Source organism: Erpetoichthys calabaricus, chromosome 2, assembly GCF_900747795.2.
Source record: "Erpetoichthys calabaricus chromosome 2, fErpCal1.3, whole genome shotgun sequence".
NCBI lineage: Eukaryota > Metazoa > Chordata > Cladistia > Polypteriformes > Polypteridae > Erpetoichthys > Erpetoichthys calabaricus.
The window spans coordinates 177,969,666-177,992,383 of NC_041395.2; the positions used below are offsets into that span (position 1 = coordinate 177,969,666).

At 38.0% G+C, this 22,718-nt stretch overlaps 1 protein-coding gene across 2 annotated transcripts in view; it reads right to left on the bottom strand.

Annotated features, from left to right (window-relative positions):
• Positions 1-22,718, bottom strand: part of LOC114646581 (arf-GAP with coiled-coil, ANK repeat and PH domain-containing protein 2-like) — a 201,266-nt gene that overhangs the window by 126,128 nt on the left and 52,420 nt on the right. For both annotated transcript variants that reach the window (XM_051923649.1, XM_028794841.2), the window contains exon 2: positions 1,466-1,523. In XM_051923649.1, coding sequence (XP_051779609.1) covers positions 1,466-1,523 — 58 coding nt within the window. The remainder of the gene's footprint in view (positions 1-1,465; positions 1,524-22,718) is intronic.

A 22,718-nucleotide genomic window follows, 5' to 3' on the forward strand; every position in this document is an offset into this window, starting at 1 on the left:
AAGATTTGTTGCAGTGTTTGTGAATAAAATGTTTTATTAAGTTATTATGGTTAAATCAAATTTGTCAATTTAAGACTACTATTATAGAATTTTTACAAAACATCCATTGCTCGACTGTTTTTAATCTGTCTCACATTACTGATCAGACTTTGCTATTACTTATCCCTGTTCACTATTTGCAACTGAATTAGACAGCAATGGTTAATCATAACTGGAGCCTGCTTCCCATTTGCTTTTGTAACTTGCAAATATGTGATCTTTGCATTTTCATCACATTTGGTACATTTTAGTTGATACAATAATGAACATTATTTAGATTTCAAAAACACAAGAAGCACATACGTAAATGTAGTGTTTGCTGATTCAATTTCAGCCATTAAGAATTCTGTTTTAGCAGCCCCATTAACTGTCTCCAAGATTACGCATTTCCATTAATGTGGTTCTGATTCCATTGATCTGGGCAATGTGGATGTTTTGAAACACTCACTAAATAAATTTCATTTTGGACTAAGCATATAGAGCAGCTCATTTCATCACCACTGTAGATGGACATGTGAGACTGCGGGGCTTTGTCCAAAGGTGCCTGCTGGGACAGGCAGCTACTCCAAATGAACAAGACCTGAATACCTTGGTTATGAAATGGATTAGTGGCTAGCCACATTCATTGCAATGAGAGACTGAATATGAAGCTTACATCATTTATAACGGCTATGTATGATGCTATATTAAAAAGTGATTAATCTCTCGAAGCAAAAATTAATCAGGTACTTTTTAATTTTTCACCATTTCCATAAACTAATAAAATTGTCAATAATGAAAGCCTTTTTTTTTGCCTTGAAAAAGAAGCAGGATTTTTTTGTTTGAGGTGTAACAGTTTTTGTCTCTAGCTGTCTCTGCTGTCACTCATGTTTGCCAGTCCCAATTTTTCTTTTTATTGATCACCTGATGATCACTTATCACAGTTTGAAAACCAACAATCTAGGCAAAAAGGATAATTTACTGTATATTTTCCAAAAGACTCTATAATGCATGTACCTAATATGTGTGGTTTTTCTTGTTATTGATGGTTTTTTGAGTTGTGTTATTTGTTTCACTGTATATTTGTGTATTTTTATTACAAAGTTATTTTTATTATTTAATTGTGTGAGATAATGATCTTGGCATAGTGATTAGAAACTAGGTAAGGCTTATAGTAATTAAAACTAGAATAAAAGAATTTAACATTTTTAGTACTAACAAGCAAACATGGCCCAGTACACAAAATGTATTTTAATTCTTTAGCTTTATGACAAAAGGAAGAGCTAAACTAGGAGCTACATTCTTAAAAACTGGCTAACAGCCATCTTTTTAAATTTTACTATTGATTTATACATGTTTAAGTTGTCCATCTATTAACAACAATATCCAAGGCCTACTTTGTGTATAATTTGATTTTAACAGATGCCCTAATACAGTCAGGACTCACCTTATCCAATTTGGATTCCAACTCAGAGACATCTCCTTCCACTTCTTCTATTGTTGCCCTGAAGAAAAATATAAAACCGTGAACAAAAAGGGGTTTCAAATCACACCAAACATCAGCTCTGTGTACAACTTTTTTTATTACTTTTATTGATCACTCCTATCACTTTCTTTTATGTGGATTCGTACCCTGGACACTTTTACTTTTACAACGTGGACATGGATTTTTACACGCCGAGACTCGTCTATTGAAGTAGTCAACTTCAAGCTCTGAGAACAAATGCCAGTGTCGGTGTGGTTCCCTATTTACCCGACGAGGTAAGAAGGCGGTATCATGGCAGCAGAGCCGGCACTAAGCTAAAAATGAAGCGGCTTGCAAGAAGTGGCGTTTTAAGCCTTCGGTGCCTTCTGTGATCCTGGGAAATGTGAACTCAATATCAAATAAGATCGACGAACTGGCTGCGCTGGTGAAAAATGTCAGAACCTACAGAGAATGCAGTTTGTTGTACTTTTGCAAAACGTGGCTAACTACCACCATCCCAGATGTTAACGTGGAGCTACCTGGGTTTAGCACAGTTAGAGCGGACAGAGATGCAAGTACCTGCGGGAAGCACAAAGGAGGAGGTCTAGCTCTCTATGTCAATACAAGGTGGTGTAACTCTGGACATGTAAACGTCAAAATCTCCACTTGCTGCAGGGACATCGAACTGTTGGCCATAAGTTTGCGTCCCTATTACTTGCCCAGAGAGTTTGGACACGTCATTATTGTTATTGTTTACATCCCTCCTCGGGCGGACGTGGAGATAGCGAGTGACACCATCCATTCTGCTGTTGCTAAGTTACAAACGCAGCATCCTGAGGCGCTTGTGCTAATCACTGGAGATTTTAACCATGTGACGCTGGACAAAACATTACCTGCCTTCTCCCAGTATGTGGACTGTAACACCCGGGGAAATAAGACTACAGTAATCCCTCCTCCATCGTGGGGGTTGCGTTCCAGAGCCACCCGCGAAATAAGAAAATCCGCGAAGTAGAAACCATATGTTTATATGGTTATTTTTATATTGTCATGCTTGGGTCACAGATTTGCGCAGAAACACAGGAGGTTGTAGAGAGACAGGAACGTTATTCAAACACTGCAAACAAACATTTGTCTCTTTTTCAAAAGTTTAAACTGTGCTCCATGACAAGACAGAGATGACAGTTCAGTCTCACAATTAAAAGAATGCAAACATATCTTCCTCTTCAAAGGAGCAAACAAATCAATAGGGCTGTTTGGTTTTTAAGTATGCGAAGCACCGCGGCACAAAGCTGTTGAAGGCGGCAGCTCACACCCCCTCCGTCAGGAGCAGAGAGAGAGACTGAGAGAGAGATAAAAAAATCAATACGTGCCCTTCGTGCTTTTAAGTATGCGAAGCAGCTGCACAGAAGGTAGCCAACGTGAAGATAATCTTTCAGCATTTTTAGACGAGCATCCGTATCGTCTAGGTGTGCGAACAGCCCCCCTGCTCAATCCCCCTACGTCAGGATCAGAAAAAGTCAGCGCGAGAGAGAGAGAGAGAGAGAGAGAGAGAGAAAAGTAAGCTGGGTAGCTTCTCAGCCATCTGCCAATAGCGTCCCTTGTATGAAATCAACTGGGCAAACCAACTGAGGAAGCATGTACCAGAAATTAAAAGACCCACTGTCTGCAGAAATCCGCGAACCAGCAAAAAATCCGCGATATATATTTAAATATGCTTACATATAAAATCTGCGATAGAGTGAAGCCGCGAAAGGCGAAGCGCAATATAGCGAGGGATCACTGTATTGACTTACTGTATGCAAACATTAAAGACGCATACAGCACCACCCCGCTGCCTGCGCTTGGGAAAACAGATCATAACCTGGTTCTGCTTCAGCCTCACTACAAACCAAGAGTGAGGGAGCAACCTACAACCACACGCTCATTCAGGAAGTGGTCCCCTGAGGCAGAGCAGGCTCTGAGGGACTACTTTGGAACTACGGACTGGGATATCCTTCAGGGATCACATAGTGAGAACATTGAGGAGGTTGTTGACTGCACTACTGACTACATCAACTTCTGTATGGACATTGTAGTTCCAGTAAGAACAGTACGCTGCTATGCTAACAACAAGCCATGGATTACAAGTGACATCAAGGGCCTTTTGAACTAGAAGAAAAGGGCTTTTAAAGGCGGTGATCAGCATGAGCTCAAGCGCGTGCAGTAGGAACAGTACAGGAGAAAGCTGGAGCAGAAGTTGCAGAATAACAGCATGAAGGAAGTGTGGGATGGGATGAAGATCATCACTGGCTGCAGCTCAAAGCGGGGTGCCACCATCGAGAGAGACGTGAAGAGAGCAAACCAAATGAACAACTTCTTTAACAGGTTTGACCACCCTAACCCACTCTCACCTCGGAGTACTACACCCTCCACCCATCCTTCTGCTGATATCAGCATAGGAGAGACATCCCCACCCACAATTACAGCAGCGCAGGTGAGCAGAGAAAAGCAAATCCATCAACAATGGTTTAGAATGTTAGAATAAATACCCTTAAGAACATGGTAACTGTAATACTCAAATATTTTACAAATGACTATTAACTGCAGATGGTCAGTCAAAGGTTTCATTTTAGCAAATTCACTCTCAATGTGGAAATACTACCAGTGACATACATGAAACAGGGTTTCTTTTAAACAATAATACTTAATACTTATGTTTTAACCTTTTCATAATAAACCAGGGGGCTTCGCTCGCCAACCCCCGTGTTTGGTTTTCCTGGATACACACTTTTAAGATTTTTTTTTTCTTTGAATTTTTGCTATTTCATTAGTTTCACTTTTATTTCAGAACTTATGTAAAAACAATATTTGGAATCTTTCGAGTCCCAATATGTTGAATTTTTTTAATGAGGTCAGTGAGACATGTGTTTAATGACTTTGTACCATAATTCAGGATAGGTTTCTCTGTTTGGAATTTCAGCACAGACAAAGCGATCTACATCATCAGCAGTTAATAATTTTTTTTTTGCAAAGTAACCAATAAATGCATGTGAGGTAAAACATGTTTTTAAAATTCTCTGACTTAAACTTCAAAGCCTTACAATATTTACATACTTCTGACGTATCACCTGTGTCCATATATTCGATCTCTATTCGCCTTTTAGTTATTTCTCCAAGTAATAATTTCTCTTTTTTTGCGCTAATGCGATGTTTACTTTCTTTTTTTGACAGTCGTTTTTTCTGCTTTCATATTCTGAATCTTGCTCTGCATGTGTTTCGTGCCTACGGTTTTTTTTTTTTTTTTTTCCAAGTCTTTTGAATTCCAGTTTTCATTATCTCTAACCTGCTCTACATGTGTTTGGCCCTTTTGTTTTGTAACCTCTTTATGATGTTTTACTTTGTTTTCTACTCTGTCTTTTATTTCTGACCTCGCTTTCTCCTGCTTTTTTTTCCCAATGACACCTGGTCCGTGGTGATTATTTTCCCTTTTTTGAGTAATAATTTCCGTTTGTTTGCGCTACTGTGATCTTTACTTTCTTTTTTTTATACTTTCTAACTTTCCTACTTTCATATTCTTTAACTTTCTCCACATTTGTATCGTGCATATGTTTTTTTTTTTTTTTTTGGAGCCTTTTGAATTCCACTGCTTTCATAATCTGCTCTGCATGTGTATAGCGCCAACGTTTGTGAACGTCTTTATTAAGTTCTACTTTGTCTTTTAATTCAGAGCCCGATTGGACGTGCTTTGTTTCAATTCCACTTGTTACGGGCTGATAATTACTTGCCTTATTTTCTGAATTTGCACCTAGATTATTTTTTCTTTTTTGCACTTTTTTCTCTCCAATGCTTTTGAGTCTCTTTTCTCCATGCTGCTTTCTTCTTCGCTTAGTCATCAACGTTTCATTTATAACGTATTGTCCTTATACGTTTTATATGCGCTGAGACCCTGGATCTGTGTGTGCTCAAATCCTTCACAAGACTGAATGTTTTGCTGCCACGTTGTCTTATTTGATAGATTGTAAGTAGGGAGAGTCTTGCAAGAATCTCATGTTCTATGTCATCGCGAGATGGTCCTGGGTCAATCTCTTGGCACAATGTCTCATGTTTAAGGTCCTCGCGGGTCTTTTAACTGTCTTCTGTGATCTTAACGTGAAGATCAAGTCTCAACGCCCTACTGTTTCTCTCCAGGATTTTTTTTATAATAGAGAGAAATTGAAACTGAATATATACACTACTACCCCAATCATTTGAATATCACTGTTCCACTTCACTGTTTTGATTATGCCAGTTTTTGATTTGCATGCAAAAAATGTGTTGTTTAGGTTGATTTCACACTCAATATTGGCCACAGTGTGAATGGTTTAGGTGTGAGTGGGATATAAGAATAGGCATTGCCTTCACCCCATGACCCATGTGAAATGCAAGAAAAAAGCAACAACATAAAATAAATAAATAAGAACACGCTAGACCTTTATGGGGCAACAGCAACAGAAGGCAACAGAAGGTGTATGAATCGCAGCACAAAAAGCCCAATCCATTGTACAAAATTCAAGATTTCTCGGTGTCTAGTTATTAATGAAATTGTTTCAAGGACGGGCATGAAAAATAATTTTTAAAGTAATGGTTTGGATGAGTTCAATATTATATACATACAAAGTTCCAAATTGTTTGCTTGTTGCTTCTAGCGATAATAGAGCTGGAATCCAGTTGTAACAAAATTCATCCATCCATTATCCAACCTGCTATATGGGACTATAAAAATTATTTAAATTTTATCAGAAATTGTGTTATAACAAATATGGCAAAAAAATGCATATACTATTGTGACTGGGGTCGCCGATGATTCGCCATCTCTAATAGCAGTGGCACAAGGACAGCTCCATAGCTGCTCTGCTGGGTCTGGTAAGTAGTAAACCAAGAGCAAAGTAATTGGTTGTCCTCTGCAGCATGAAGCTTACTGTGTAACGTGCTTCTCGCACAATGTTTATAACATTTAATACTGGGTTTGATCTGATCTTCCTTGTATCCTCCTGGTCTGCCAACAATGATGATTCCAAGCCACTGGTGTTCTAATCAGAAGATGGGAACTAAAGAAGAACAATTACTGATGTGGCACCTCCTAACAGCACCTATTTTGAATGAAGTCTTTGAGACTGTGCCTGCCTTCTTTATACAATAATAAAGCAACTGTATTTTCTTTGGACTTAATGAAACCTTCCCGTCTGTTATGCCATTCTGTGACTCAAGCTTGACAATACATGTATAAAAATACAGTGCTTCTTAAACTGCTAAAAATACTTAAATAGTTTTTTTTTTTATAGAAATATAGGTATGAATACAGAATGAAAATGTGGAACGCTGACTCAGAATTCAACTACAGTAATCCCTCCTCCATCACGGGGGTTGCGTTCCAGAGCCACCCGCGAAATAAGAAAATCCGCGAAGTAGAAACCATATGTTTATATGGTTATTTTTATATTGTCATGCTTGGGTCACAGATTTGCGCAGAAACATGAACTTTATTCAAACACTGCAAACAAACATTTGTCTCTTTTTCAAAAGTTTAAACTGTGCTCCATGACAAGACAGAGATGACAGTTCCATCTCACAATTAAAAGAATGCAAACATATCTTCCTCTTCAAAGGAGTGCTTGTCAGGAGCAGTGACTGTCACAGAGATAGAGAGAAAAGCAAACAGATCAATAGGGCTGTTTTTCTTTTAAATATGTGGCACAAAGCTGTTGAAGGCGGCAGCTCACACCCCCTCCGTCAGGAGCAGACAAAGTGAGACAGAGTTTGTTTTTCAATCAAAAATCAATACGTGCCCTTCGAGCTTTTAAGTATGCGAAGCTCCGTGCAGCATGTCGTTTCAGGAAGCAGCTGCACAAAAGATCACAACGTGAAGATAATCTTTCAGCATTTTTAGACGAGTGTCCGTATAGTCTAGGTGTGCGAACAGCCCCCCCTGCTCAATCCCCCTACGTCAGGATCAGAGAAAGTCAGCGCAAAAGAAAGAGAAAAGTAAGCTGGGTAGCTTCTCAGCCATCTGCCAATAGCGTCCCTTGTATGAAATCAACTGGGCAAACCAACTGAGGAAGCATGTACCAGAAATTAAAAGACCCATTGTCCGCAGAAACCCGCGAAGCAGCGAAAAATCCGCGATATATATTTAAATATGCTTACATATAAAATCCGCGATGGAGTGAAGCCGCGAAAGGCGAAGCGCGATATAGCGAGGGATTACTGTATACCTGTATGATGTCGCGCCTACACTCTCGCTGAGCCTCACCGAGATTGCCGAGAACAGAGATTTCACAACAGACTGTCACTTTCTTTTGGTTTAACAAGAAAGAGACAGTCTGTTGCAGGATTGTAGACGCTGCATTATTTTTTGAAACGAGTCATTATCTTTGGTGATCATTTTTGGTCAAAAAAATGTTTGTTATACAGAAATTTTCATTTCATTAAAATGAAATCCATTAAACATGATGTCCTAATGAATGTTTGTCCAGGTTTGTCCACAAAAAGTCTTCATTATTCTGAAAATCTCATTACTTTGGTATTCACTATAACAGGATTTCACCTGTATATTGTATTTTTTTTTTCTAAAAAATAAAAATATAACTGCAACTGCAATCATTGTTTTGCGAGATTGTTTAGGTATAAGAAACTATATGTTTCCAAAAAGGGGGACACCTTATGCCAAACAGTACAACTCTGCAATGCCATAAGAAATGACATCTAAATTTGATACAATGATTGCTGACAGATTAGGAGGAACAAAAAAAAAAAAATAATTCCAGGCTTTTGTATCATAAAATGTCTTGGTTATGTACTGTAAAACCCAGTTTTTGGGAGACAAATTCCTACAATACATATAACGAGGGGGGTACCCAAAAGTAAAAGGAACTGAAAAAAAAATTGTTTTAATAATTTTTACTTACTGAAACTTTAGTTTCCTTCAAAGTACTCTCAATGTGAATGAATGCACTTGCCCAACGGTTTTTCCACTGGTGGAAACATTTTGGAATGGCTGAAGAGGAACATTGTCCAAGGCCTGAAGCGATTTTTCTTTGACTTCCCCCACAGTACAAAAAGGCTTTCCTTTGAGTCGCACAGAGCAAAATCAGGTGAGTAGGAAGAGTGGCAAGAACTCCAAGACACACAAGTCAATACATAAATCTCTTCAATAATCTGATGACAATCTTCATTGCATTGTGAACTTTTTCAAGACTTTTGTCATTCCTAATTGTGGAAGGTCGGCCAGATCTTGGTTGGTCTTAGTGACATTTTCCATCGTTTGAACGCGAAAACCACTAGTAGACCTGTGTTTTACTTAAAGCTTCCACTTTAAAAGCGGTTTCAAGCATCACTACAGTTTCAGCAGCAGTTTTCTCTAACAGAAAACAAAATTTAACGCAGATTCTCTGTTCTTTATGATCACCCATCACAAAAATCGCAGAGCACGTTCAATAAGCACTAAAAAAAAAAAAACATGAACAATACAGAGCCACACCACTTGGCAGACTGCCACAGAATACAGTAAGTATGCTACACCTAGTGGCGAAATTCGTAACCAAGTATAAATTGCACGGCAGGTTCAGATTCCAGTGATTTTTAGGTATCTCCTCGTATTTTTTTGATAGTGGTGTGAAATCAAAGGTTTTCATTCATATAAAGACTTCTTTTAAAATTTTGGAATTTTATACTCACTACTCTTTAACCATTGACAGTTCCTTTATTATAAAAGAAAAATAATACCCGCTTATATTGGGTATACAATTTAGGCACAGTAATAACAAAAACCCCTTATGGGTTAAATCTCCTCCCTTAAGTTGAGTCACAACTCAAAGTACCATAAAAACACAATGGGACTCTAGTTTTACCTAGTGCTGGATTATTCTTATAATTTGCATAGCCAAATATTTTAAAGAATAATGTATGTTTCCTGCGGTGGGTTGGCACCCTGCCCGGGATTGGTTCCCTGCCTTGTGCCCTGTGTTGGCTGGGATTGGCTCCAGCAGACCCCCGTGACCCTGTGTTCGGATTCAGCGGGTTGGAAAATGGATGGATGGATGTATGTTTCTCATTAATAAAATGGCAGAATCCCTATTTTAGAAGAAAAAAAAAAAAACAACATTGTATTTTTTGTGGTTTCTGTTCCAGTGTAGAATGGCTTGATTAAAATATGACTACAACTAAAATTGCATTGTAAAGATTAGGGCAAAATAAGAAAGGCAATCATACTGCAACACTGACAGGAACTCTTGTTCATTTGGTGCACACAAGATTCTTGTACTACAGAAGGAAGGGGTGAAGAAATGTCATCATCTGCATAAAGCAACTGGCACTGGTCCCACCAAAAATGACAGTAAAGCACATATGGGTACTGATTGTTATAAAAAAAAGTCAGCTGTTTTGTTTACATTGATCAAGCAAAGGAGACTAACACATGTGCTCTCTTTTGCCCAAAACAGGGTACAAGTATACCCCAAAGCAATATCAACACAACCAATGATTTTTTTAGATGGCAGGGCATAGCGCAACAAATGGGAAATATCTAATCAGTCATGTCGGATTCCATATGGCAATGACAGCCTTTACTGTAGCAAACTGCTTAAACTCTCAGCCAGGCAGACAGCTTGTGCTAAACATAACTCACAATGCAGCTGATGGGAAAAGTAGGTCACTGTTTGGTTATTTCTTGGGATTTCCACATCCGTAAGCTCCATGACACATACTGAAAAGTAGCAGAAATGAGGGGGATGGTGGTGGTGGTGGTGGTGTCTGTGTCTAGGCACAGAATAGTACAGGATTTAAAATCTATTTTTATTTGAAAAAAATTCAAGAGACAGAAACAGATTTCAAAATATGTCGAAGCAATCCAGCAACTGTAGCAATCACTTGTGATTATTCCTCAAACTTTGGCTCACAAGAAACACTATTATAAACAGCATTTCCTTGTTTGGAAAGTATTTTCTATATGAAAAGTTAAAAAAAAAACTGAAGTGGAAATTTAGCAAATGGCCTTGCTAGCTTGTCATATTCTATTAAACTTAGCATTCTTGTCCTGGACAGCTCAAGTATCAACAAGAAAACAATACGACAAGAATGTTATAAGAATTATTAATAAAGCATACAATGGACTTTTGCAATTATAAATGTGACTGTCAGCAAAAATAACACAGTTCAGTTCATATACAGGATTGCCTGGGTGGAGATAAAGTATACTTGTACACTGGTTCTGCCAAAGATCCGATATGTTGTTAGGGTGCCTGAACATACAAAATAAATTAAAAAAAAAAAAATCAACAGACAATACTGAAATGTGCCAATGCAGGTCTAGGGAAATTTATTTATGATACCCATAAGATCTGGCTCCCCTGGATGGATCTCCATTTAAGCCTCTGCCGAGTTTAACCCAATATTGTACTAACACCTGGACTTATATACCAAACACAGTGCGTGTTTTTTTTTTTTTTAATAATCAGTTGTACTTGCCTATTTCAATATAACTCCGCCAATGTACATTGCTTATACCTCTCAAATTTCATGTGTGATACCTATTAATGTATACACCACCTGTTAACGCTGCCTGCGTTTTTATTTTGCTTATGCCATCTCTTTGCATTTTCTGCTGCTTGCATTTCCGGAAAACCATAATCTTTGTTTTATGTTACAAAAAATAGACCTGTCTTTCAAAATAAATGGTACTGAAATAATATGTACAATAGGATTATAATTGATCCAAGGGGAACTTAAGTCCAAAAACCATAATGATGAACTAATCAGTTAAAACTAATGGCATTAAAATGCCTGTATTTGCTTTAAAAAGTTAAAACAAAACCAAATCTATAAATATGTGTGCTTATTTAACATGTCAATTTTTAAACTCAGTCGGACTAAATATTAGTCATGCTGAATCAGCACACAACTTAAGCCGATGTTCCGTTACGTAACTTCCAGTTGTCAGGTACATCAGATTTGTTGACTGCAGCCACTGATCCTGTTGCCAGACCATGTCAATTTAAATGACTAAAAACTCACTGCCAGTGTAGCAGTGTTCACCCCTTTTTCTGACAGCCAATAATGTGCTGCCTGACGCTGCAGCTGTAAAAAAAGGTTAAAATGTTATCAGGTATGGGGAGCTCTGCCACAATCTCAGCCATTTTTTCTTTTTTCCTATTTTGTTTTAGCACATAAAACACAACATATGATCCTTGCCACTACTTTAACAATACGGTAACACTGAAATTCTTCTGTACAACATATAAAAAAAGAGCACTATACTTAATATTCTACTTATTAAATAAAACTAATTATTTTAATAGCTTTTTTCTTTCCAGAAAAAAAAGTATAGTGCCAAAAATTGTACAAATAAATCTAATAACTGGACTGAATATAAACAATAAAAGCAAAGCTTAATTTTCTTTCTTAGTGTAGGATATCACATTTTCAGGTAGCAACTGTAACCTTTGGGCATTCACAATATTTACTGCAGTCAAAAAAAACATGTTCCTTTGGAACAGAGTTTGCTGGAGCTGAGAGATATGTTTTGACCAGAAACTTTGAAGAAGTTTCTCTCCACCATTTCAATGACTAGTGAGGAACAATTTGCACAGGTTATAAGTCATGATATGTCCAACATTTAATATGCGACCAGAGTCAGTTCCATTATGTATCAGAATTTGAACTGTCACTAGTCTTCTTTCTATATCAGATGCTACTGTGAGTAGTACTACTAGCACTTTACAAAACATACTTTTTACTGCAGAGAACCGACACAAACGCACACTCGCAGAGTAAATAAATACCTGGCTGTGCTGTAACTGCTTTGCTTTCACCACAGCCTGTTGAACACAGCATTGCGCTGGCTGGGTTCCAGATGTGGTACAGTTCTAAGTCTTTCATCTATTGTGGTGCTCTCCATAAGAATATCATAGTCCCCACTGTATCTGCCCCTGAAGTCTTTCAGAATCGCCTTCTTTATGCTTTACACAGAGGTTGAGTCTTTCTTGTTTGGGACCATGCTTTGCTCAATCATGTGCTTCTTCAGCAAAGCAAAAGACACATTAGGGATATCTTCATAGCATAGCACTGTGGTGGCTGACTAAGTAGTTGTATGATATCCCTGGCATTACTAATGACAGTGCCATCCAGTATGTCAATTTCACATATACTTCGACATATCTCTGTTCTTATGAGGGCTGCTACTATTGCTGCCTGCTGCTAAAGATAACGATCGGGCATTTCCAGTGTACTATTCCATTGCGCTATAACATTGACTATCAGTATATCTGATGAAAGGCCCAGTAATTTCTGTTTGGCAGCAAATACAGCTGTAGCTGGGAAAAAAAAAAAAAAAGAGACAATACTTCTCACTCAACCAAGCAAACAATTAACACAAAGCATGCCCAAACCTGCTTGGGTAACCAGATTCCGAGTATGTGCATTGCACCTGGTATGAGGGCAAGGTCCAGCATCTCTGACTGCTACATCCATTGTTATGTGCATTATCAGTAGTAGTAATGTTGCGATTAGCCTTTTCAAGCCGACGCTCCAATACAGTCGATTTCGGCACCTCAGCAATGTTGCAGCCAGTGCAGGTTTTAAAAAGAGGCAGAAGCACAAAACTCACCATTTCCCAGTTGCTGGTGTTAGCATGGGCTGTGATTGTGATTTAACTTTGGTTCGCCTGGAGATCCAGCTGTCTGCAGTTATTGTGATGCGCGCTGCATCTTTCAGGGATTCTTTCAAACTCATCTTAGCCTCATTGTACAATGCCGACAATGCAGTGCCACTAAAGTGCGGAAATGCTGTACTTCAGCTTTAGCATGTTCACGAGAAGCCAAAACCCCTTATTCTCAAAAACTGAAACCGGTCTCATGTACTTTGCAATAAAAACACCAATATACCTTGTTATTTATTGGGCCCTTGCACTCAACTATGGAAGCAGTGCTGCAAATACATGTGCCAGAGATGCCTGGCTTTTAGGCAATTGCTTCTTTGCAGATGGTGATTTGTATGTGTCACTGTGATGGCGCTGTATATGGTTCAGCATGTTAGTAGTGTTTGCTGTAATATATGTCAAAACTCTCTTGTGCTGCTTGCAAATGGTCTTCATCTTATCAAGTACTTTCTCGCCATTCTCTCTTTAAACAGTAAATCCAAAATGCCGCCAGACAGCAGACTTGAAAGACAGCGAGGCATCTTCAAATTCTACTTTGTCAGACTCCATTATTACTTAGGTTACTTTGCGCCTAGCCACACACACACTCAAGCTAAGACCAGGACAAATTAATGCATGTATGACACAGACTGAGCCCTCTGTTGTTAAAAATAAAACAGTATTTAAGAAAAAGAGAACATCTAACTTTTTGTTAGTGCTTAGAAAAACAGATTCCACGTCATTGCGAGGATTATAATTATATTAGATATATATATATATATATATATATATATATATATATATATATATATATATATATACTGCGGTGGGTTGGCACCCTGCCCGGGATTGGTTCCTGCCTTGTGCCCTGTGTTGGCTGGGATTGGCTCCAGCAGACCCCCGTGACCCTGTGTTCGGATTCAGCGGTTTGGAAAATGGATGGATGGATATATATATATATATATATATAATCTATTTTACAGTGGAACCTCGGGTCACGAATGTCTCTGAACACGTACAAATCGGGTTATAACCAAAAAGTTTGCCAAACTTTTGTATCTGTTCACGATCACTCACTCGGGTGACGAACAAGCCAGTTTCCTTTCCGGTTCATATGCGCCGTTGATTTCCGCACGTGTTCAGTCTCTCTCTGTGCATTTGCTGTGAACTCTTTGTGCTCTATTTCGTTTCCCTTCCGGTTCATACGCGCCGGTGATTTACGCATGTGTTCAGTCTCTCCCTGTACAGTACATTGTTCTCGGTCAGACGTGCATCGTGCAGAGGGACTTTGTGGTATAGCGGGTCCACAGCTCACGTCAAGAGGCCAGTTTTAAATAAATAATCGCCGCACTTGCAGCTTAGCAAGGGGGCGTGGTGGTTGAGTGGATGAAGCAGTTCCAGGGGAATTTGTGGTGTGGGCATTTCTCACCTAAGTGCACAGGTGGGAAACCGTCCACATCCTTAATTGGTCCCAGTGCTGCTGATTGCTACATCTGCCAAGTCCTCTTCATAAAAAGAAGCACGAGGCGGCTAAAGGGAGGAAAAAGAAAAGAAAGATGGAGGTTGTGGAGTGAGGAAGTAAACGGGAAGCAGTGTGGAAAGAACTGGTGTGAGCGAGCGCGTAGGTGGACAGTGAGCCCAAGCGGTTGCTCCAGCTAAGCGATCAAGGAGCTGGAGTGACCAGAAGAAGGACAGCTGGCTGCGTAAGGCAGAGAAGGCAGCCAGAGTCTTGATACTTGGGCAGTGAATTCCCTGACGTGGACGTCCTGGTCACCAGGGAAGCCAAGTCTCGGTCTGGAGAGTGTGCGACCGAAGCCAGGGATCGGGAGGCCTCCAGACCAGAAGGAAGGACAGCTGCTTGTAGAGTGGCTCCCCTGTTTTCGAAGCCTGGATAGGGAGAAGCAGGGGGGTCACCAGTTAAGGAATGCACCGGGCTTGTTTTTAAAGACACTACTTCCAGCATTGTTTTAACCTTGTTGTATTTAATGAAGACTTTTTTCTATTGGATTTTAACCTCCACTTCACTTCTGTTTTTATGGGATTATTGATTGCAGGATTCTGAAAGCACTGCACTTTATTTAATTTGGCCTTTGTTTTTGATTGTTGTTTTGTTGATTTTCATAAAAGCACTTGGCACTTTTTGCACCATCCCCTTGCTCCATTGTAGAGCCTCACTGTTGTGCTCATCGGTAACATTACATACGGTGACGGGTTTAAGGGATCCCGGAAGTGAGATGGGAGCATGCAGCGAACCCGCATCATCACAGAATTTACTTCAAAACTGTAATCTCCTCTCCACCCAGTTCCTCCTCACTTCCTTCATGCAAGAACTCGACTCATGCAAGGTTAGTTTTCTTGGTTGTTTATGGTTAGTTTTTGTATAAATTAAGGATTTTTCAAATGTTCATTTTTTTTCCCCGTGCTTAAAATTCATTAAAAAAAAAAAAAAAAAAGTGTTTACAGCGAGTGGTTCGTAAGGCTGTAGTGTGAACTGTTGCAATGTTTGTTTTCTCTGTTCAAGGTTTTCTCAGTGTTATTCAATGTTTTTACATTTAGTTTACTATTACACTGTGCATTCTATGGTATAATTAACTATTTTTGTGCTTAAAAATCTTTAAAAAAATATATATTTTCATACAGTTCGTACGGTCCGGAACATATTAATTGTATTTACATACAATCCTATGGGGGAAATTACTTCGGGTCACGACCAGAGTTTTGGAACGAATTATGGTCGTGACCCGAAGTTTCACTGAATATATTTTAAAAAAAAAACATTTTTTTCTTTGCTTTTGGTCTGGCATTGCGTTTTTCACATCTGGTTTACAGTTGTGACAACGCAACAAATAAATGCACACCATATAAAAGGAACAATGAGGTGGCTAGATCTTGAGAACATGGACTTAACTTTTTCTTTTTTAAACTTTGAAAATGTTTTTACCCACTAAGTGGAGTATAAGCTTCATGTCTTATGTAAAAGTGTAATCCTTAGTATTTTACAATTAAAATAAACTCTAGAGGATAGAATTCTTTTTTTTAATTAAATACAACAGGCTTATTGTTGAGTTAAACCATTAGTGATTTTTTACTAATAAAACATGCATGTATGTACAACATTAATCTATAAAACATATAGATCCGGCAATAATTAAAAGAAGAATGCTAAAACAAAATAAATGGATTGTCTTAATTATAACCCATACTTCTAATAATATAAAATGTTTATAATGCAGTATGTTTACTACGAATATACACAGGTAATAACAGACATAAGTTTACAAGTAAAGCAGTCTAATACGGCTCTTCTGCAAACAAGATCTTTAGTAAAAAGCTGGGGCAGATTCTCATTCATTAATATGCATTTCTGTTCCTTTTTTAATTCAAAATGTGACCTTCTGTACTAAACAGAAGCTTAATTGCTGGTCTAATTAAATGATAAAAAGATCTGAACTCATTAAAGCAGCTTCTCTTTTAATTTCATAGTAAAACAGACATCTCTGTCAATGCTCCTTTCTTAGACAGCTGCAGGTGCCATAGCATAAAGGCTATTTTCTTCTACCTCATGTTCTGCTAGGTAACAAATTTGTTTGCCTTTCATCTCCATTCACAAGTCGATTCCTCAGATTTATGGCTATTAGCTTATTAATTCACTTTCTATAATGTGAAAGCCAATATTTTAGCTTTCTCTCTCCTACATTCTGCAATGATAATCTGTTTTCACAGGCTGCCTTATGGCAATAGAACTACATGTGCCGTGGCAGCTGGCAGTGTTTTTATTTACCTAATCTTCATTATTTTGATGTAGGATTGTCATAATACCAAATTCAATGCTCGCTATGATACCAAGCATTATAAATAATGCACAAACAGACCACTAACACACGTGAATGCTATGCATAAATGCAAACAGTGCACACTGCATTTTCGTGTAAGTAAACTACAAAGTCTTTGTAACTTCTACATTTTTTGCACAAAGGACAAGCATGTCAACAAGATGTTCCATGAGGCCACTGCGTGCTTTTCTTGGGCTCTAAATGAGCACTGACATACTGAATACATGCTCTTAAGCACACCTGGAAGTTAATGAGAACACAGAATGGCAGCATTCTTTATGCAGTTGAGCACTGAAAAGTTAGAGCGCCTTACATTATATAGTAAATGTGATTAAATAGAATTTTAAAAACAAACATAATAAAATAAAAGAAAGTAGCATGTTATGGCAGCAGACTTTGTGTTGAGGGTTTAAAAATCAGGGAAGCAATAGTGCTGTATACCACTAAAGAGTGCCAATCCTGAAAGAAAAGCACAGAAATAAAAGAGATCTGCAAGTAAAAATAAATGAAGATCCTGGTCTTGATTTGTTAAATATCAGTGAATCATGAAATGAAGATGACCATAAAATTCCTGGCAAATAAATCTGTAGAATGCATGACCTGCAGTCCAGTTTGCCAATTTATTTATTAAAAACTTACCATGTGCATGCAAATTAATCGTCTAATAAAATAAATTATTTGTTTCTGTCATCCATAGTGTAAGTTTTTAGATAAAAATGTATCTGTAAACTGAAATTGTGCTTTATGTTTAAAATACAATTATAATAAGATATACAGGCAAACATATAACCATTTTCTAACTCATTTCTCCACTTCAGGGTTATAGAGACCAAAGTCTTCAAATGACATGAAATGCTGTCATCATTACTTTTATGAAGATTTGGAATTATGGTTAAATATCGCATCCAGGGCCAACTCTGCCATTATGGCGATCTAATCTGTCAAAATTTGAGGGCAGCATTGTACGAATATATTATTTTGACATACTAGCGATATTTGGTCTTAAGTCTAATGTCCTACACAATACAACAATAACACAAACAAACAACAATAATGATGTATGTAATAGTAACAATAATCAATAAACTGTAGCTTAGATAACATAGATGAAAAAATTAAAATGGCAACAGGACTACAGCACTAATTCAAACTATTAAAAGTTTGAATATTAAACATTAAACAAAACATTAAAAGTTGTGTGGAAATTTTATAAATATCATTCTCTGTTGTTCACCACCATTTGTGAGATTCTCTCTTGGCACGATAAAGCAGTTCTCCATAATCCATCTCTGGCCGGAAAAGCTCACTGAGGTTGCACATTGATTGGACTGTTATATTGCATTTCTTGCACACACAAGGAGGGAGTAGATAGGAATTCTGGGTAGATCTCTTTTTAAAGATAACAATTATGATTTAATTTTATTTAATTTTGTGATTATATTAAATTTATAAAATTATTATATATGTTATGTAGTTGCCTTGGTAAGAATATCATCATTATTAAAGGCACAAGTTTGGCTGGAGGTTTAAATAGAGATCTTTAAGATTAACAATCATAGTTTAAGTAATGCTAGGATTATGTGGATTTTTTTTCCTTTAGAAAAAACAATGTTGAATGCAATAAATAAATAAAGCCTAATAATACAGCCCAATTTCACCCTGTTTTCTGAAATGGCAACCCTCAAGAGTCCATTTTTCTGAGAAAGTCTTGAAAACATATTTCTATAAGTAATCAACTGCAACCCTCAACATTTTCAAAATGGTAAATTCACTGTTTTGTATCCAAAGCTCCATACTTCACCGTACCCAGTCCTGTCTACAGGTTTACCTGTTCAGCAAAGATGGTACCACAATTAAAGCAAAGATGGTGCTATTTACAACATTGCCTAGCATAGCAAAAATCTGGCTTTAGTTGGGTCACAAGCCTTAGCCATTCTTGATGCAACTTATTCTAGGAAATTGAAGCCCTGCCTTTATAGTATTTTAAGTTTGCAGCAATAACACTGAGCCTGCTGTTTCACTAATAATTATGAAAAGTTTATTACTAGCATATTCCAATACAATTTTTATTAGAATGCATTAAATGTGTTTAACTGTTACAAAATGTTTTATATTAAATTTATTGATATACAGTATGTTAAAGCAAAATCAACTGCAAACCTGCTAATTACTGCTTTATTTTTATTGCTTACCCCTGTTGATCTATAGTAATTTTTAGAAGGTGGAAGTTTAATGGAAAATGAAACCGGACGTTGACTGCTCACTAAATAAATATACGGTAATCCCTCGCTATATCGCGCTTCGCCTTTCGCGGCTTCACTCCATCGTGGATTTTATATGTAAGCATATTTAAATATATATCGTGGATTTTTTGCTGGTTCGCGGATTTCTGCGGACAATGGGTCTTTTAATTTCTGGTACATGCTTCCTCAGTTGGTTTGCCCAGTTGATTTCATACAAGGGACGCTATTGGCAGATGGCTGAGAAGCTACCCAACTTACTTTTCTCTCTCTTGCGCTGACTTTCTCTGATCCTGACGTAGGGGGTGTGAGCAGGGGGGCTGTTCGCACACCTAGACGATATGGACACTCGTCTAAAAATGCTGAAAGATTATCTTCACGTTGCTACCTTCTGTACAGCTGCTTCCTGAAGCGACATGCTGCACGGTGCTTCGCATACTTAAAAGCTCGAAGGGCACATATTGATTTTTGATTGAAAAACAAACACTGTCTCTCTCCCCTGACGGAGGGGGTGTGAGCTGCCGCCTTCAACAGCTTTGTGCCCCGGTGCTTCGCATACTTAAAAGCCAAACAGCCCTATTGATTTGTTTGCTATTCTCTATCTCTCTGACATGCTCTGCTCCTGACGCGCACTCCTTTGAAGAGGAAGATATGTTTGCATTCTTTTAATTGTGAGACGGAACTGTCATCTCTGTCTTGTCATGGAGCACAGTTTAAACTTTTGAAAAAGAGACAAATGTTTGTTTGCAGTGTTTGAATAAAGTTCCTGTCTCTCTACAACCTCCTGTGTTTCTGCGCAAATCTGTGACCCAAGCATGACAATATAAAAATAACCATATAAACATATGGTTTCTACTTCGCGGATTTTCTTATTTCGCGGGTGGCTCTGGAACGCAACCCCCGCGATGGAGGAGGGATTATTGTATTATATTCTGATTTATAAAAACTTTAGATTTAAATAAGTCAGAGAAAGATAGAAAATAGCATGCAATTAAATAGTGATGCACCAAAATGGAAATCCTGGGCGATACCGATATGTTTTTGTCCATCTTTGCCAATACCGATAACCGATATATATATATTTTTTTTTATTTACTTCAGGTTTGAATGTTTTAGTTATTCTGAAAATGTATTATACATTAAAGAAACAACAGTAGCATGTGAAACAGAGATTAACTTATTTTTATTAACTTGCTGACTTTTACGCTCTTCTTTGCTATAGATACAGGCAACCAGTACTTTCTGTGGGGTGGGGGGGAAAGAGCAAGGTATTGCCCTTCTCTATAGAAAAAATACTCTAGGTCATGTACAAAAGTCTGCTTAACATACACATCCTGGGTAACTTAAGCACATCAAAACACCATGCCATTACAGAACATAACATTGGGTATATTAACAAAAAAGTGAATGCATATACTCTGTGTCATAATCAGACATATATTACTTTAAGTAAAACTAACATTAAAGGTACAATGAGGCCAGTAACACTGGTCTTAGGTTGGCTTCGTTAAAGGCACAAACGGTAGGTTTTTCTTAACAAAAAGAAGCATTTCTGCCTTTTCACCAGCAGGTCTGTTTTTCTTTTCATTTACTATATTATTTGACACAGCTGAAAAAAGGCATTCAATGTCTACACTGGTACAAGGTGCCGATAGATACTTGATCACTGCCTTGGCCAAGGTTGGAAAACGCGCTGCATTTATTTCTGGAGATAGGGGGCTTGCTGAGATATTCAGCTGAAAAAAAAAAGTTTACAAACATTTACCTGCATTATAATAAAAAATACTAAATTATTATTAGGTTGACACAGATATGTGGTAAATAAAAATGAGACAACCGCCTGTACAAACGACTGCCATTAATAAAAACTTGTGACATTGAAAGCTTTACGTATAATTATTTCTATAAAGTGTGGTCACTCTTGTTAAGCAACCATGCAGGATAAAAGGTTGTCTGCGCCTATCGATTGACGTCTCTCTGTGCTGCAAGGGCCGATCAGGGTAAGACAGAGAGACATCAGTTTTAAAAGCAAGGCACCAATGCTCAGAATTGTAAAGGACAGTTTCCTGCCTGTGCTTTTAACCTCGTTTTTACAGATATTTGTTGGATTTTAAGCTCCACAGAAATACTGATTTTAATTTATTATGGATTTTGAATACTTTGGACACTGTTTGGTTTTGATAATTTCAATAAAAGCACTAGCACTATTGACCTAAGCCTTGCTTTGTGTGTTGTGTCCTCATCTGCCTAGCTCACTCTGGTTATGTTGCTGATGATCCAGGTTCAAGAGGCTTCGGGAGGGAAATGGTAGCATGGGTCCGAGTCAGCTCATCACAGTGGGACCCTTGTAAATCTTGTTTAAAGCCCAGGTCAGAGTTTTTCTATTTGCCACAGAAATGTAATTTTTTTGCATGATATGTTTCATATAGGTTATTCATATTTCACTCCGGGCGGCACGGTGGCGCAGTGGGTAGCGCTGCTGCCTCGCAGTTGGGAGACCCGGGTCCTCCCTGCGTGGAGTTTGCATGTTCTCCCCGTGTCTGTATGGGTTTCCTCCGGGCGCTCCAGTTTCCTCCCACAGTCCAAAGACATGCAGGTTAGGTGGATTGGTGATTCTACATTGGCTCTAGTGTGTGTTTGGTGTGTGGGTGTGTTTGTGTGTGTCCTGTGGTGGGTTGGCACCCTGCCCGGGATTGGTTCCTGCCTTGTGCCCTGTGTTGGCTGGGATTGGCTCCAGTTCGGATTCAGCGGGTTGGAAAATGGATGGATGGATGGATATTTCACTCCACACATCCGCATTTCAGTTTTTATTTTGTGTAAAACTCCAAGTATAAGCTTGCAACTTTAACAGTTTCTGCTACTAAAACAAAAATGTTGAGGTTCTAGTAAGCAGCTGAATTTAACAGCACCATTTGTCTCGTCTTTGACCAAGATAAAATTAAATGTCTTATAACATTCCTTTTTTTTCAAGTATAGAAAATCATCTTGTTTTAAATGAAAACTCTACTTAAGCATTAACAAAGAACATTTTTGATAAAATTGAAATTGCAATAAATTACATCCAGACACAACACTGATGAACTATTTAGCCTTTTCATCTCCTGTTTGACTATGTATCATGCATTGGATTATTTCGGCTAGCACTTTTAAAAGCAGTGTGGAGGCTCCAAAGAAATCTGTAGTTGTTTAACCAAAACAAACTATACATCTGCTATGTCACCCTTTTTGGGCAACAGCCAAACAGGGAAATAAAATGGACTATTTGCTTTCCTTCCTGTGTGTGTACACAAAAGTCAGGAAAAGTGCCCAGCAACTGTTGTTGTGGAACTTTGCTACTCACTTGGGGGCCTTCATATTATTTCTCTTTACAGGGAATGATTTTTTTTCAGATGGAAAACTATGGTCTACTGCCAGGCTGCTAGGAAACATTTAAAGGCAGCAATTTATGAGCAATATTCGGTTTAGAAACAACAACTACATGCAACAAGGTAGACTTGAAACAAGCTAACTCGAAA